The 17879-nt window shown below is 30.8% G+C and overlaps 1 protein-coding gene across 3 annotated transcripts; it reads right to left on the reverse strand.

Annotated features, from left to right (window-relative positions):
- Positions 1-869: 869 nt before the first annotated feature.
- Positions 870-6673, reverse strand: LOC121235797 (protein NPGR2-like). Of its 3 annotated transcripts, none has more exons than XM_041132218.1 (6): positions 6367-6673; positions 5512-5792; positions 4096-4348; positions 2443-3659; positions 1844-1997; positions 870-1399 (listed from the first exon to the last, which is right to left on the reverse strand). In XM_041132218.1, exons 2-6 carry the CDS (start codon positions 5764-5766, stop codon positions 1083-1085), a joined length of 2196 nt encoding a protein of 731 aa, XP_040988152.1. In that variant the 5' UTR covers positions 5767-5792; positions 6367-6673; the 3' UTR covers positions 870-1082. The 3 variants fall into 3 exon arrangements, with proteins under 3 accessions (XP_040988152.1, XP_040988169.1, XP_040988161.1); XM_041132235.1 differs by lacking the exon at positions 6367-6673 and adding an exon at positions 6253-6362; XM_041132227.1 differs by lacking the exon at positions 6367-6673 and adding an exon at positions 6153-6342.
- Between the last annotated feature and the right edge of the window lie 11206 nt (positions 6674-17879).

Here is a 17879-nt window from a genome sequence, read left to right on the forward strand (position 1 = left end):
TGAGATCCTTGTGTACATAAAACTGAGAACCTCCTTTGGTACAAACTACAAACCAGCTTGGGTCGGAAGAAAACTTTATAAATTGAGTAATTCTATATAATTATGAAGAGTATAAACGTCGTATAATCGTTTTGAAAAAAAAAAGTGAAATTTATTATTAAAAAATTATTTTTTTTTTTTATGTGGATCCTATGTTTTATTCATTTTTTTTAAAATGATTACGCAACAGTTACACAATTCATGATTATAAATATTTTTTTCTTTATAATTAATGCACCAACCGTACTGCTGTAAAAAATAAAATAGTGAAAATAAGGATATAGTACAACCCAAATTAATGTTCTGGTTCCGATCGATCCAGTATTTTAATGGATCAGATAACAGGAAAAAAAAAATGCTCGTCGTTAATACAGTTGATGCAACGATTCAGAAAGTTATGAAAACCATTCATGTCTTGTGATCTCCTCCCCTCCAGAGAAGAAGTGCATGCATGCAGTAGTAGGTAGGGGTGTACTTACCATAGTAAATAAGTTATGACAGCGGGAAAATCATGGTGGTCGGCAATTGCATGGGCCGGGAAATTAACAAGGGGTTGGGTGGGGTGCATGCAGGCATTGGGACGGTGAAAATGCAGCGTCACATGGAGACCATATTAATATATACATGAATTGAAATGGAGCGATGGCAATAGATACCAGAAGATCGAATGATCAGTGAAAACAGAGATCGTGAGCCCTGCGAGGTAGGAGGGAGGGAAGTGCGAAGTGCCTCCAATTGAATTGGGATACTTAATTGCAAAGGAGTGCTGGTTGAAAAGTTGAAACATAGTAACTATATGTAAATGAAATGAGAATAGATAAGTGGATGACTGAGTTTAATCGGAGGAAAGGTTTTACTTCTAATTTCTAAAGAAGAGTGCACATAGACAAGGCTATTTTAATCTACCATATTCTTCTCCTCTCAATCCCTCTCCATCCAACTTGGGGTGCTTATAATCAAATTGCATTTTCGTCCAAGAAGAGTGCACATAGACAGAGCTATTTTAATCTACAACCTTAAACAAAGTGTGCGTGCAAAGCTGATCATCTGAAAGGTTCAACAGGTGCAGATTCTTCAAGAAGAGCTGCAGCCTCAAAGCATTCAGCAGCTTCTAGTTCTGTTGCCCCGACGTCAGCTTTGTAGAGCAGCCCAAGATTGTACCAAGCCAAAGGGTTTGTTCTGTCAAGTCGAAGTGCATCAGTGAGAAGGCTTCTCACAACTGGCAATGATTGGCCACCAAGCTCTCGGAGGACACAGGCAGCAGATATCAAGCTTGGGGCATGGGTAGGTTCAACATCTAAGGCCTTTCGAAATGATTTCAGCGCTTCTTGGTGGAGACCTTTGGCTTCATAGAGTAAACCTAACAGTTCACCAAGTTTTAAGTTCCTTTAGATCAGAACAAGAAACTCCTTAAGACTCAGTTAAATGTTAAAGCAAACGTTTTTAAGATATTTAGATCAAAACACATTTCAATATTATTTCAATCAACTGCAGTTTGTGGTTCCATTATGAAGAAAGAAATCACTACGAGTTTTCTGGAAGTCAGAAAGGCCCCCAGACCACTTTAGCAGTTCAAAGTTTCTTTTTTCCACTTTGAGTAGAATTACTTCCAGTACATAAGTGAGCATTCCAGTTTTGAGTCAGGACACTCCTATTATAATTGACATCTGGAAGAGGGCGCTAGGATAAATCTAGTGTGTATTAAAAGTTTATTCCTAAAGCTGATATTAGTTGCCATAAATATTCAAAAACTAGAGTTCCAAGTCTCCAAGGGCATTAAAGCAATTTTTGAAGCAGAGTATACCTGTAGAATGCCATCTAGAAGCAGAATAAGGATTGATAGCCCGAGATTTTGAAAGGCAAACCTCAGCATCCCGCCACTGCGATAATCTTGTGTATACATTAGCTAAATCATGCCATATTTCCATTTCCAAACTTCGGTGACGGTTTCTCCTATTCTATAAGAGAAAAAATGTAAGTAAATTGGTGAAACAGTATTCTGTGAATATTAATTATGCAAGCTCCAGTCCTGTTACCAAGAAATCTTTTAAGCTTCACCAATCACCAGTACCTATTCCTAGTGTGTTTTGAATATGGAAACAAAATTACAAACTTTTTCAGGGGAAAATAGTATATTATGTTGATGATGATGACAACACTTACAACAATAGTATGCTTTAAATAGACATTCTATAAATGCTTTAAATATTACCGTCATTCCACCTATGGAATAGTAATCAGTTATAAAATGAAATCATGCAATCTTGCTTAATATGTGAAAAGAGATTCCAGCTAGACACATTTGAAAAATTATTGAAGTAGTTTTCCCTTACTCTCTATTTTGACTCCTAATGATAAGGTCACAAGAACAATCCTAACACGTTTGCCCATAAAGCAACATACCTTTAGGAGATTCTTCCCAACACCTAAGCTTTTAGTGCGAACTTGAAGAAGAGCAAGAAGATGAGTATATGTCTCTATAGCATTCTTTAACCGACCCTGCGCAATCTGAAGTTTAGCTCTAGTTCGCAACAGTTCTCCTTGGTCCCACCTCCCAGTCTGATCCAAAGCAGCATTAATAACAGTCTCTGCATCAATGAAACGTTTTTGAGCTGACAATATTCGTGCCAAAAGGACATACCCTTCAACACTAGACCCAGCCTCAAGTTCCAACAGCTGCTTTGCATGATAAAGTGCAACATCCAACTTCCGTTGCTCAGCATGTTCTAGGCAAAGATGATAAACAATGTATGGATCTCTTTCTCTCATCGTTCTCTCAGCAGTTTCTAGTGCCTCGAGTGCATCAGACTGCTTGGAAATTCTCTCAGAATCCAAAGCAACCACTCTGGATTTAGCAGACAGTAAAACACCCAGTAAGCAGTTTGCAACACTTGCCACCTGGCTGCATTTTCCATGCAATTCTGAAAGTGCTTTGTAAGCATAATCGATCCCTTCCTCAATGCAAACCAAATTCTCTCCACAAACTTTTGAAGACAGTAATAGTTCCAATATGCAATCATGGTTCTCTCGATTATGCAAAAGATTCCTCAGAAGATTCAAAGCAACCATATCCTCACCTTCCGCATAGTAGCAGAGAGCTAGAGTGCGATATTGTTCTTTTCTATCCATAATTCTAGGAAACAATTCTTCAGCCTGATGGGCTAGGGCCCTAAATCCCCCCGAAACAGAGAGGGCAAAAGAAAGGTGATCAATGATTGATGGGTCCCATCCAATCCTTTTAAGAACGAATTTTCTTAGCAGAATCAGTAACAGAAGAATAGCCTCTTCTAAGTTATTTCTTGGCACAAAGGAGCTTTCCATCTGAGAACGAAGATTGGGAGGGTTTGCATCACAACCACTATAAAGAAGAAAGATGGCAAATTCCTTTTGTATCTTTGCAGAGGTTTCCATGTCAAGATTCCAGTGATAAAGGAGGGCCCGCCGGTACGATAAAATAGCTTCTTGGAGAGCCCCAGCAAGCTTCCATAACTCTGGAAGCAATTCAACAGCCTTTGTTAGCGTGTCTTGTAACTTACAATCTGATGCAAAGTTTTCGGGCAAGCCTTCTGGTAATGCAGATTCAACAGTGTCCAAAATAACTTTGCAAGATTGAGCAGCTTCTGCAAAAATGTGTCAGGAAGGAAGTTTAACAGTGCTTCTATAATTACAATTACACCATGTAATTATACCATCCCCGAAACCTTACACTTTCATAATATATACCATACAGTAGTCTGCACGTAGGAGAGAGAGAGAGAGAGAGAGAGAGAGAGAGAGAGAGAGCCAACACAAGCATAATGATTGTTCTTGTTATTTAGGTCACCAGAACTGATTAATTAATGCTAGTTGATTTATTACAAAGACTGACGCACAAATCCCTAATTTGTCAAGAAAACCGACCATGGAATCAAGAATAAGCATGTTGCTTGGTTCATAACAAGTTTGCAAGCTCATGACTCCAAAAACATACCAGACAACATGAAAGATATCCGGCATAATACGAGCAGGTAGAAATTAAATAAGAATGAGAAGTCAAATTTTAGATGGAGGGAATACCTCCAAACCTCCCAAGACTCTGCAACGATTTTGCTTTGAGAAAAACAGCTTCAAGAAGTAAACTAACAGCATGCATAGACATTGGTGGGGCAGCATCGCTCTGTGAACGGCGTCTATTGTGTTCGCATCTTCTAGAAATGGAAACTTTCATCTTGGGGGTCACAGCAGAAATGTCTATTCCTTCAAATACATGAAGAGCAGCTTCTGTGTTACCTTTTTGATACTCGAGCCTTCCTAATAAAGCTCTCGCTTCCTGAGAAGATTTAAGCATTCTCTAAGCTATCATTCGGGGAAACCGCAGATTGCAGCATAACATGATAACACAGAGCCATCACCATAACTATGCAAAAACTACAGACATGAGGAGTTTGCTGAAATCTTAAGAAGCCCCTAATAAAATGAGTCTTAAAGAAAAACTTATAAACATTTGTAGATCCCACGAATAAAGACAATAAACCTTAATCAATTCCCTAAACAATCATAGTCAAATATTTTCATGTCCACATCATGTATGAACGACAAATTTGAACAATTTGTTCAAAACTAGCATGTTGTTACATGATCAATAATAATGAAAGAAATTACCTATCCAAAAATAATAATGAAAGAAATTACTCATGGCAACACCATTCCACTTTTAGGGCTGGTTTGGTTACACAAAACCAAACTATCTCATCTCATCTCATCATTACAACTTTCTCAAACTCCCACACAAAATATAATAAATAATTGAACTTTTTTCAAATCTCAAAACAAAAATAATATTAAAAAATTATATTATATCAATATTTTATTCAATTTTCAACATAATATCTCATCTCATCTAAACTACGTAACCAAACGTCCCGGTTCAAGAAACCAAAATAACTAAATCCTTAGTATTGTAACCAGTGTGAAACTTGAGGGTGTTATGCTAAAATAAGCAAGGAGGTCATAGAAAAAAGTAAAAGTTCCAAGAATTTTTTTTTGTGGGGGGGGGGGGGGGGGGGGGGGGGGGGGGGGGTGTGGGGGGTTGATGACACAAGAATTAGCGGGTGGAACAAGTCATTTATATAAATTTCGTGAAATACCCTCATCTCAACTTCTTTATGATGTTGTTTTTAAATCTATCCATTTTCAATGTTGGTCTTGGTGATTAAAAACTATACAAAATGCTATGAAGCCATTAAATTTTGCAAGATGACCAAATGGGCCCTTAGTTTGACACAAATTTTTGCATCAATCAATCATCTCCACCTTTGAACATATTTTATGACATTCACCTTTGCATCTATGTAAAAAGATATACCAAAGGTAAGTCCTTGCTACACAAAGGGACCGGTAAAATGAGTAAATGTCATCTTATATACAAGAAAAACAAGAAGAAAAAAACCAACGACAGAGGCAAAAGATCAGCACAAATGCGAGGCAACTGACCTCATAGTTCAGATAACCACTCTCACGAAGAGACGACTCTGCTTCTTCAATGTTACTATTGTCCACCCTCGTTTCTATCTCACCAGCTCGGGATGAATAGCCACTAGCTGAATAGTCCCGGGTCGCCAGTGAGTCTGACGAATGAACCATTTCATCGACCTTTAATTGCTCCCCAGAACAAATACACTTCATCATCTTCCGCAACCTTACTCGAATGCTGAATCTTAGCTTATTCATCCAATACTTAGTTCTCATACCGGATCAATCCACTTGAGAATGTTCTGTGAGTAGCACCAACCACAGAAACTAAAAACAATCATAACCCATCTAAAAACAAAGACAAGACGACCCCAATATTATACAAGTGCTCTTAAATTCTTAGATCATGAGCCAAATGCAAGTTCTCAGCCAGTGAATTCGCAGAGTATTAGATTCCCAGCATTTAAGAACTAAAAGACGAAAATAACTCTGTTATCTCAAACTTTATATTTCAAAGAAGGTTTTTTTTCAATTTTATTATGCTATAAACACATTCCAATTCTGAAGTCCTAATGCCGAGAATTCGAAACTCAAAATTATCTCATGAGATGAAAAACCGACCAAAATTTCTGCAAAACAATTACAATCAGCCAACAACAAACCTTAAGCACTTTAATAGCCCATCATAGATGAATAAAACAAGATAGTTCAAAACCCAGAAGATTCTAACGACAACCCAGATGGAATAAATAGAGGCCAGACCATGATGTAGCTAAGCAGTACGATTTTGGAAGCCAAAGTTGAAGAAAAGGAAACCCATTACAGCATCATAGCAGAAGGAAGAAATGAGATCAAAACACCTTCTAAAGAAAGTACCTTTTGATTGACAAAAAGCATTGACCGAGCCCACAAGACATCACCACCACCGTGCATCTCTCCAATTCCTACAAGAAAAGGTCCCTTGATTTTCCCTTGCTAAACAAGAATCCAAAGCTGCACCACCTTTTTTCTCTCTTTTAATGCTTTCTCTGTTTCTCTTGGATCTTACTGCTATTTTTTCCTTTATGCTATTGTTGTTCAAAAGTTCAAACTTCAAACTGTGTTAGGAAGTCAGAGTTCGTGCATTAAATTATGATCTACCTCTTTGTTTCTACTTTCGTAGGTGTGAATAGTCGGCTCGAGTGTGAAGAAGGAAGATTTTGTTTATTTGTTTATAATATCTGTACGAAATCTAAATTGAGATTTGTTTTTAAAATGAGGTGGGACGAAGTTAAAATTAAAAAATTGAATAAAATATTATTAAAATATATTTTTTAATATTATTTTTATTTTAAAATTTAAATTATTTATTATATTTTATATAAAAATTTAAAAAAATTATAATAATTAAATAAAATAAATTGAGATAAATTGTAAAAAAAAAAACGAGTGTTGAAAGAGTTTTTATATCTTATTAATATAATTTAAAGAATATTTTAATATCAAATAATTTTCTATTAAATAATTGTCATCTAAGTGGAAAGGAATGTCCGTGGGTCAGTTTGAAATCAGTCCCCTCCCAAGTGGTCAACTGCCGACCCCTCCAAGGTTTTCTCCGTCGGTAAGGCTGTAGCCTGTAAGCTACGCATTGGGTAAATAGGGACTCAAAACAAACAAATCCTATGGTTTTATTTTTATTTTTTAAAAAAACACCATTTTTTAAAAGGATTTTATCGATCAGAACAAGAAAAATAATAGATCCTAATTCCCAACCGATGAATATTTATACTTTATTTTTACAAATGAGATGAAATGAATTGATATTAAAAATAAAAATTAAATAAAATATTATTAGAATATATTTTTTTAATATTATATTTGTTTTAAATTTTAAAAAAGTTAAATTATTTATTATATTTTATATATGAATTTAGAAAAATTGTAATGATGAGATGAGATGAATTGAGAAGAATTGTAAAAACAAACGAATACGCTGCTGTGATAATCTCAGATGATCTATAAATAATAATGAAAAAATAGTGAATAGTAATCAAAAAATAATAAACAGTAGTGAAAAATTAATAAATAGTTTGTTAATAGTAATGAATTGTTTATAAATAATAATGAATAGTAGTAGAGTAATATGAGACTATTTCACTTATCAAACACAGCTGGAGAGGTTTGTATTCGTAATCCATCTCAACTCATTTCAACTCATCTTATTATTATTCATCAACTTTAATTCACAAATCTCACTACTATTTATAACCTATCTCACTACTATTTATAATCCATCTTAACTCATTTTTAAATTTAAACGACACAAGATCTTACACGAGCATTCAAGTTTGTAAAATCTACGCATTATATTTATATCTCTTCAAAATAAAATTAGAATTTGGGGAAAAAAAATTATTATAGGTATTGTTGATCCCTTAAAGTCGTAGGTTTGAATAGAAGTTGGCAAAAAATAAAACTTGAAAAGGAAGAAATGCTCACATGCTCATGGATGCTTTATCTTGGGCAACAAGTATCCTGCAACTAATATGAGGTTACGAAGGAGACGTTCTGGGAGAGGAGCCAACACACGTATTAAATTGATTAGTAGATCATAAAGAAAGGGATGCAAGCAACTGCACATTGGGAACCTTGGAGGCTCCGCTTAATTTGTAGTAGTAGTAGTAGTAGTGATTGGTTTCCCCACATCTGACAGGCATTGAGCATGGGATGTTGCAGGCATTAACATGCTTCCAAATTATTGTTTTTTGTCCTTTCTTGAACCATCCAACCCCTGTACATTTATAAATACTGTTAGGGTGTATGAATGGTTAAGAATCAGTATACAAATAAGATAAGTAGAAATTTAAAATCATCTTATTTTATCTCATTATCTAAACGGGACCTAATGCACACTAATACAAATGAATTTTTTTTTCTTTTTTTTTAAACATTCTTATGACTCGTTTGATTATATAGATAAGATAAGTTGAAAGTTTAATTATTTTTTATATTTTATTTGAGAGTTTGAAAAAATTATGATGATTAGATTATATGAGATAAAAAGAATCAGGCCTTAATCATTAAGAAAAAATACAATATAAATTCATTAATAATCTTTTTCTTAATCAATAAAAAAAATAAAGATAAAAATATACGAATGAACGCATTTAATAAACATATTTAGAGTCCTACAATCATTTTTCCTACGTTTATATATACATATTGCAGGCTTGCAGCATCTTTTAAAAATCTACGGATTTGTACTTTGGCAGTGTTTCGTTTGGATTATCAATTTATCATAATTTATTTCAACTCATCATTATAATTTTTTTAAATTTTAACATAAAATATAATAAATAATTTAATTTTTTCAAATTTTAAAATAATAATAATATTAAAAAATAATATTCTGACAATATTTTATCATCTCAACTCAACTCATTTCAACATCCAAACACAACTTAACTATTAAGCCTTATGGGAAATAATTATAGGTTTTTTTTTTTTTCCTTTTTTTGTATAATTTGATCGAAGTACCAGAACACTCGTGATTATGGAGGATTCTGCACTAAAAATCCTTTACTTTCGGCCTATGTCCATCATTCCTAGGGAGTCTTCCTCCACTAGAGCGTGGCTTGACATTCTTATTAAAAGGAAATGAAAAAAAAAAAAAAAAGGAGGGATATGCTTTCCTGTGTTATCATTATGTCTTGGTAGCACGTTGTAACTGTCCTTTTCGCTAATTGAAGCATGGTGTGCGTGTTTCTGCACTAAGGTTAAGGTTATATTAGAAAGACCCTCCTTTTAACTTATTTCATATTATCATTATAATTTTTATAAATTTATATATAAAATAAAATAAATAATTTAATTTCTTAAATCTTAAAATAATAATAATATTTTATTCAACTTTTAACTTTTATCTCAACTCATCTCATATCAACTTACTATCTAAATCTAACCTAAAATTATATATTCATAACCCATGAATCCGACTCCGACTTTATCGTTGTTTAAATTTGAACTCTAACTCTAATTGATTTGTGTAGGTTTCGATCTGATTTTGACTCCGACTTATTAGAGCGGAGCCGGATTAAGCATTTTTTAGACTTTTTTCTTAACTTCATATTTACCCCATTTAAAAAATAAATAAATAAATTTTTATGGACTTTCAAATTTTAGCTTTTCTAAAAATTAAAATTTAAAACTAAATCACTCACTACTTATTTACTTCTATACTAATATCTAACTTATTTTTATATTAGACTTATAATATAATGTCTAATTATACCGATAAAAAAAATAATATAATGTCTAATTATATGTTATCATACTATAGTATTATTGTAGTATTATGTGTTATTAACTTATTATATTAGATTTATTTTTATACAATTATCTAGCTTATGTCTATATTAGACTTATATTATAGTATCCAATTACATGTTATTATACTAAAATATTACATGTTCTTTATATTATACTGGTGTCTAGCTTATTTATAACTTATTTCTACACTAGACTTATTTATAGTGTCTAATTACATATTATTATACTTAAATTAGTATTATGTGTTATTAATTTATTATATTAGATTTGTTAGTTATTTCTATAGTAGTGTCTATTTTATTTCTATACAATACTTATGCTATAGTGCCTAATTACATGTTATTATACATTAGTATTCTATGTTATTTTACTTATTTCTAACTTACTTATATACTAGACTTTTTAGTGTCTAATTATATATTATTATACTTTAGTAAATTAGTATTATGTATTATTAACTTATTATACTAAGCTTATTTCAATATTAGTGTCTAGTTTATTTCTGTACTTAATTATGTATGTTAGTAATACTACGATGTTTACATATACATAATAAACTATTATTAGTTTATTTATATTTATATTATAAATATATTATTTTATAATAGTTAGCTCATAATAGTATATTATTGAGTTTAACTATATAGGTTATAGTTATATAGCTATATAAATATACTACTATACATTATAAATATATAAAAAAATACATATTTTTTTTATATAACATATGTATAATATTGGAATTGAATTTAGAGGGTAAAATCGAAGTCGTGGCATAAAGTTGAATTTGGATTGAATCGAAGTCGAGTTGGTCCAGTGATACCTCTGACTCCAACTAAAAAAAATTAAAATTTAACTTTGACTCTGTTTTGTTTGAGCCATAATGGAGCCGAAGCATAGTCCGATTCCGAGTCAAATTTTTAAATTTATACTCATCTCTAATCGTGGTTGACCAAAGCTTTTATGGGCACAAGATCCGATGGTAAGTGAAAAATACTACTTAGACCAATGAAGCTTACAGATCAATTTGACCCTTTTTTTTTTTTTTTTTACCTTAATAACGAAGGAACTGACTATTAGTAAGTTGGGTATTTTTATTTTTGTTTTCTAATAATGTTTAAAGATATTTAAAAATGGTTGATTTTTTTACCATTTTTAAATGTATTTACATTTGTTGGTACAACGGGAGGCACCATTATGGTTCCCTAGCATTGTCCATATTAATTTCAAGATAATGCTTTGTGAATCAAGAATATTGACCAAAAAGTGAACCAATTACTTTATTTGATCTATTCTTAATAGAATGGTGTTAGCGGGCGTTTATCACTTAGTATACCGCTAGTGTAAATTTGTTATTTTTTTTTTATCATTTTTTTTAAATATTTTTTTTAACATATTTAACCATTAAGAAAAAAATTAAAAAATGTACAAATTCACTAATAATTATTTTCTTAACCACAAAGTAAAAAAAATTAAAATATTCAAACAATAATTTTAAACTGTAACATTGAGAGGCTAAGCAGTATTTTTCTTTACAGTATTTTTATATTAAAAACACAAAAACAGCTTAAAAAAGGAAAAAAAAAAGTGATAGGTACACTTTCTTAATCAAAATCTAGTATTTTATTCCGTTTAGATGTTGAAATAAGTTGAGTTATTTATAAATAATAATGATTTGAGATGGTTTGAGTGGGTTTTATGAGGTTCACTTAAAATGAGTTTAAATGTATTTAGATGTTAAAATGAATTTAGATGTATTTATGAGAATGTAAAAAAAGTTATGAATCTTATGTGTAAATAGGTGTTGAATTAAAAAATATTATACATCCTACATGTAAAAAAATTTTGAATTGAAATAAATTTAATAATTTAAAAATTAAATATTTAAATATTAGACATAATTTAAAATTAGATTGAATTAAATTAATTTTAATTGAATTTAAATTTGAGACAGAGCCTTAAATGAATACTGTTCAAGTTGTACAGTTTGCCTTGGCATTAAATGGTTCAAAGCGACGATCGTCGCCGATCGCCCCACTAATGCATAAATGTACACCCCCACTACCATTATCACCACGCTTTTGCTGCAATTGTCTTTTACGGCTACACTTATTTTTTTGTCCTTCCTACATCGATCCTAGCATCCTCAATCGATAAATCCATCACATATTTCATTATTAGATCTCAAAATATCATTACAATGAATTAGTTAAAATTTAAATATTTAAACTTTAACTACAGTAAAAATCAAAATTATTTTTAAATTTATTAATTATTGTAAATATATCAAATGTATATTTTATGTTTTATTTTTCTTTCCTCTTTCTCTCATCAATTGCTTCTTCGTTTCCTCTCAAAAAAACCAAGAACACTTACCAACATTCTTACACGCATATACCAATATTGCACCCAAAAAGACAAAAAAATAATTAAAGAGATTTTCTCGAAAAATTATATAATATAATATGAACATTTGAAGCCCTAGATGTATCCAAAACGACGACGAATTTGGAGAAATATGCCTGGTTGACGAGAAGGTAGACATTGAAGATGAAGACTAGGATGCACACGACTATGGCAACGATTACGAGACTCAAATTGAAATGCCCATTGTTTGGAGCTCCCAAATCGAAAAGATCAAGAGTTCATGACTTTTTCCTTTTTTTCTTTTTGGGGCTTTGTAGATCTTGTTTTGTTTGTTATTTAATTATTTTTTATTTTTTGAAATGACAATTAGCATTAAATAATAATTGAAAAAATATTTTTTCATCTATAATTTAATTAGAATAGGTTTACTAAATAACATATAATAGATACAAATATATGATAAAATAAAATAAATTAATATTTTTTTAATATTAATTACTCCTTTCTATATAATGAATAAATAGATAATTGAATGTAAAGATTTGATATAAATAGTTAAAATTAAATTTATCTTATATTATTTTATTATTATCTAATAAAAAATAATTATTTTAATATAGAGATTTATATAAATAAAATGATTAAAAATTAAATTTTTTTCATATTTATTAAAAATATCTCTTAACTTTAATTAATCTATCGAGATGCACTTCTCCAAGTTAACTTGCGAGTCACGTCAAAGTACTGAAATTTGGATCTGCTTCTTTTCCATTGGTTGAACAGCTAGCTAGCTACGGTTTGCATCAACCATTCTCCTCACCATCACCTTCTAGGCACGTGTTGTACCTCTCAAGCCCATTACAGACATGCCCTGTTCCTTCTTAGGCCTGATTTAAATTCACAATCTATTTTAACTCTTTTTAATTTATTTTAATTTATTTTATTATTATTTATTATTATTTATCAATTTTAACTCATAAATCTCACTATTATTTATAATTCATCTCATTACTATTTATAATTCATCTCAACTCATTTTCGAATGTAATCGATACTTTAGACATTAACAAATGGGCCCAACTCAAAATCCTATTCAAACTTTAGGCCGACCCTAATATTAATTGCATATATAGCTTCCAACAAATAATAATAATAATAATAATAAAAATAATAAAGGCAATCCCTTTAATCCGGAAGATGTTTCTATGGAGGCTGGCCTAACTTTCTAAAACTTCCATATATATTATTATGCCATTGCTGTTTCATAATTGAAGTCCCAACCTTTTAAACTTCCAATAAGATAGATGGCAAGACTATGGATATCTCAAAATAATATATATTTGTTTTAGTATATAGTAATTAATTATTAAATAATTTCGGAATATCTTATTACAAGTATTATGTCATTAATAATTAGTATTTATATAAACAATTTAGTGAAATTAAATGTTGTGATGGTATAATAATATCGGATCATTTATATAATTTTTTCATATTCTTTCTTTTATAATTTTATATCATGCGATTGTTATGCTAAATTACCCAAGAATTTTTCATATATTAACAGTATAAAGCATCTTCCGTCGACCTACCTACTTTGGTCGAGTGGACAAGGAAGGAGTCAAATCCTGCCATGTTTTACTAACCCCACTAGCCGAAATTCGTACCAGTCCGGGTAATGGGTATCAGCCTGACCTGCTTTCAGGAAAATAAAACAAAACAATGTCTTTTCCCTCGATTTGGTGCCATCAACTTCCACTCTAGTGTAGTGTTAGTGGGTCCACGTGCAAAAGTTGTCCAATTTTTTGACCTCAATTAATTAATCAATCAATCCAATCAAGCAGATGATAATTCTAATTATAAGCTCAATTCAAAATCAGTACCTGTTTATACGTTGAAATGATTTGAATTTTTTATTAATAATAGTGAGTTAAGATAATGAATTGAGTTTTATAAAATCTTTTTAAAATAAATTTAAATATATTTAGATATTAAAATAAATTTAGATATATTTATAAAAAATTAAAAAAAGTTATAAATTTCGTGTATAAAAAGATGTTGAGTTTGAAAACAATTATGTGTCTCACATGTAAAAAGTTTTTGAATTGAAATAAATTTAATGATTTGAGAGTTAAGTATTTAGATATTAGACTCAGTTTAAGATTAAATTATCTAAATTCGGGATAAATTCTCCTTAATTCAATCCACATGCAGGCTATTTTTGTGCCTTCTCTTGGCATAATTAAAGGGAATCTGCAAGAAGTACGTAACTTAAAAAGAAGTGTTAACGTTAAGGTATATATATAATTTTTTTTTTTTTTTTTGAAAATGAATCCTTTGTGTTCATTCATTGAACTATAACCTCATTACTGTATTTCTCCTTTACATATGATACTCCTAATACAATTAGGAATCTCTTCAATCCAAACTATATCAGGATGTAAAAATAAAGCTTCATGAGCTAAAACATGAGCTGTCTCATTTGCTTCCCTATAAACAAAATTAACACTCCAGTTCTCTATAGCTTTTAACAACTTTTTGGCATCTTCAACTACCCCCCATAAGAGGAAAAATCCTCTTCCCCTTTATTGACAGCATTCACTATGACTTGGGCATCACCTTCGAATAAGACTCTGTTGAAATTGAGCTCTCTGCACACTTCCATGACTTTCCAAAGTGCAAGACATTCAGCTGTTGCAGAATCTGTCAAGAAATTTTTCTGTTCTCTTCCAGCAACTAAAATCTCCCATTCCTCATCTCTAATAACCACCCCGAGCCCCACCTTTCTATCTTTTTTGGACACTGTTGCATCCCAATTTGCTTTAACAAAAGACTCTCTTGGTCTGCTCCACAGAACAACCCCTCTTTCTACTATTGGAACTGGGGTATGTCTTGCATTCTGTTGAACCAGTTGAAACACTCTTAATTCATCTCTAGCTACTTTTATCACTTGGCTTGGACTTTTAAAAACTCCTTCAAAGATGAACTTATTTCTTCTTAACCAGATTTTCCTCATAACCATGGCTATCTCCTCTAACACATCTTTGCTTACCTTCTCCACCAGTCTGTCCCATAATTCTAATAAGTCAGTTTCATTTGAGCTTCACTTCTGTATGACAATGTTTGATTCTGACCAAACATCTGCTGCTGCTGGACAGAACCAAATTGCATGCATCATTGATTCATCATCATTCTTGCAAATTGGGTATTTTGAACTTTCTGTTATTTTCCTCAGAGACAGGTTATCTCTAGTTGCTAATAACTCCTTTGTAGCTCTCCACATAAAAAGTTTGACCTTTCCTGGAATATTCATTTCCCATATTTCTTGCCATTGAGTATCCCCTTCTCTGCCATTTGAACTTTCACCCTTCATTGTTTTTTTCTTGTTCATTTCCATCTGGTATGCACTGCTAATAGAAAATTATCCCTTCTTGATACCTCTCCAAATCATTTTATCTTCAGAATTTAGCTTGCTAATAGGGATACTGCAGATCTGCTCCACTTCTTCTTGATTAAATATTCTTTCTATCAACTGTACATTCCATTTTCCCTCACGTTAAGGCATATTGAAACTGAATATTATAATCTTTTATAATTAAACCTTGATCATCACGTTTGGCTCTCTACTGATCTTTTCACCGGGGAAGTTTAATTTCAATGAAATCCTCCCAAGAAAACAATGCATTAATTTCAGAAAAATGCTACTCTGCCATTTCAAATGTATTATTTGGTTTGACTGTTCGGTGATTTTTTTTTACCGAATGATAGTAAAAGTAATTTTAAGTGTATTGTTGTATTTTTTTATATTTTTAAAAAATATTTAAATATATTAAAAAAATGTGAATAAAAAAATAAAAAAAAATTTACTTTTACAATTAACAATAATACCGAACAGTACTACTCTAATGGCAGAATAGCATCACTCTTAATTTCAACGGATAGTGGTGCTAGCCATACATGAAGAAGCCTAATTTATTTATTTATTTTTAAACAGCCTAATTTATTACTTAGAGGTAGGCTTAACGATGTTTCAAGAAATTAGTATAAAATATTAGGTAGGCTGTCTTTGTTATTTCTAAAATTCTATGTTGTTCAGATCAAGGCATAAAAGTTAGGAAAACGATTTGTACAATTTTACGCGTATAAATTTCACGTATTTTCTTCAAAAAAAAAGTAGAGAAAATTTGAGATGGACATGAAAAAATTAATATTCTATAATACACTCATTTTTTTTTTAAGGGAGTAGGTAGAATTTGTACACATTAAAATTATATTTAACATTACTCCGAATTCATGCATGTAATACGAATGGGTAGGGTACAAACTTGTTGCTTGAATCGCACTACAACCATGCTAATTATATCTTGATTCGTGATCACCTATACTTTCGGTAGAGAGAGTCATTAATTTCATAGAGTTTGATGTGGAACCCAATTATCAATCATTCATAGCAAATGATTCTTAATCGGAATTAGGCTGGCATGCACTACACTACATTAATGTATTATAATAAGAAAAATGATATTTACAATTAAATGTGTAAATCCCACACACTTACTTTAAAAATACCGACTAATGTGTTCGATGCTTTTTCAAATCATACGGAATGTAATTTAAATTTTAAAAAGACTGTTAATAGATAAAAATATCCATGCAACTTTTAAACTTTCAAGAATATAGTTATAATTTTTAAAAATTCAGTCATTTCTACTTCAGAAAATACTTTTCTAATTTGTTTTCAAACAAATATACCATGATGCTTTAATCATATGGTTACCAAAGTACATACTTTTTTAATAGTTTAACTTATATTTAAGTTATAAATTCTAAATTCTAAAACTATAAACTATATTATCTATGGCAATCCTAAACATGCACTTAGACTGACTTGTGTAATAGGGTTCTTCTCTTCTGTAACAAAATTTGGTCCTATACCTGTGTTGAAACAGAAAAAAGACTCAAAATAAAGAAGGAAATATCCATTATGATATCTGCAGAAGCGATAGAGAAAAACAGTTTTAAATTCACAAAAGTCGGTACAATCAATGAAAAAAACAAAGAATTATTTTATTCTCAGATTTGTGTGTAAAAAACCATCCACACTACTTAAATATTAAAATTTGATTCATAATACTTAAATTTTAAAATCTGATTCATAATATTTAAATTTTAAAATTTATGTGTTAAATTTATAGAAGAAACTCCCTTGAGAAAAGAAAAATGTTCATTTTCCGTTAAAAAAATGTAGAATCATTCAATGCTTGCGTAATCTATTTACAGTAGGAGACTATATCGTTTGCATTTAAAACTCATTTCAACTTATTTTAATTTATTTTATCTCATCATTACAATTTTTTAAATTTTCACATAAAATATAATAAACAATTCAACTTTTTCAAATCCTAAAATAATTTTTTTAAATTTTTACACAAAATATAATAAATAATTTAACTTTTATTTTACTATTCACAAACCATCTCAACCCATCTTTAAATCTAAACCACTCCTTAAAAAGCCCCATCGTACCTTAAACAACATAATTGCGAAAATAACAAAAGGACTTGATCTAAACAAATTGAAAATAACAAATAAATTGAAGAAAATAATGGTTTTCAAGGTTAAAAATTAGGAGTCAAAGTGAACGAACTGAATTGAACTCACACCTATTCGGTCTTGGTTCATAATGTCTCTAAAACTCGATTTTCGGTCCGGTC

Source organism: Juglans microcarpa x Juglans regia, chromosome 1D (genome assembly GCF_004785595.1).
Source record: "Juglans microcarpa x Juglans regia isolate MS1-56 chromosome 1D, Jm3101_v1.0, whole genome shotgun sequence".
Lineage (NCBI taxonomy): Eukaryota > Viridiplantae > Streptophyta > Magnoliopsida > Fagales > Juglandaceae > Juglans > Juglans microcarpa x Juglans regia.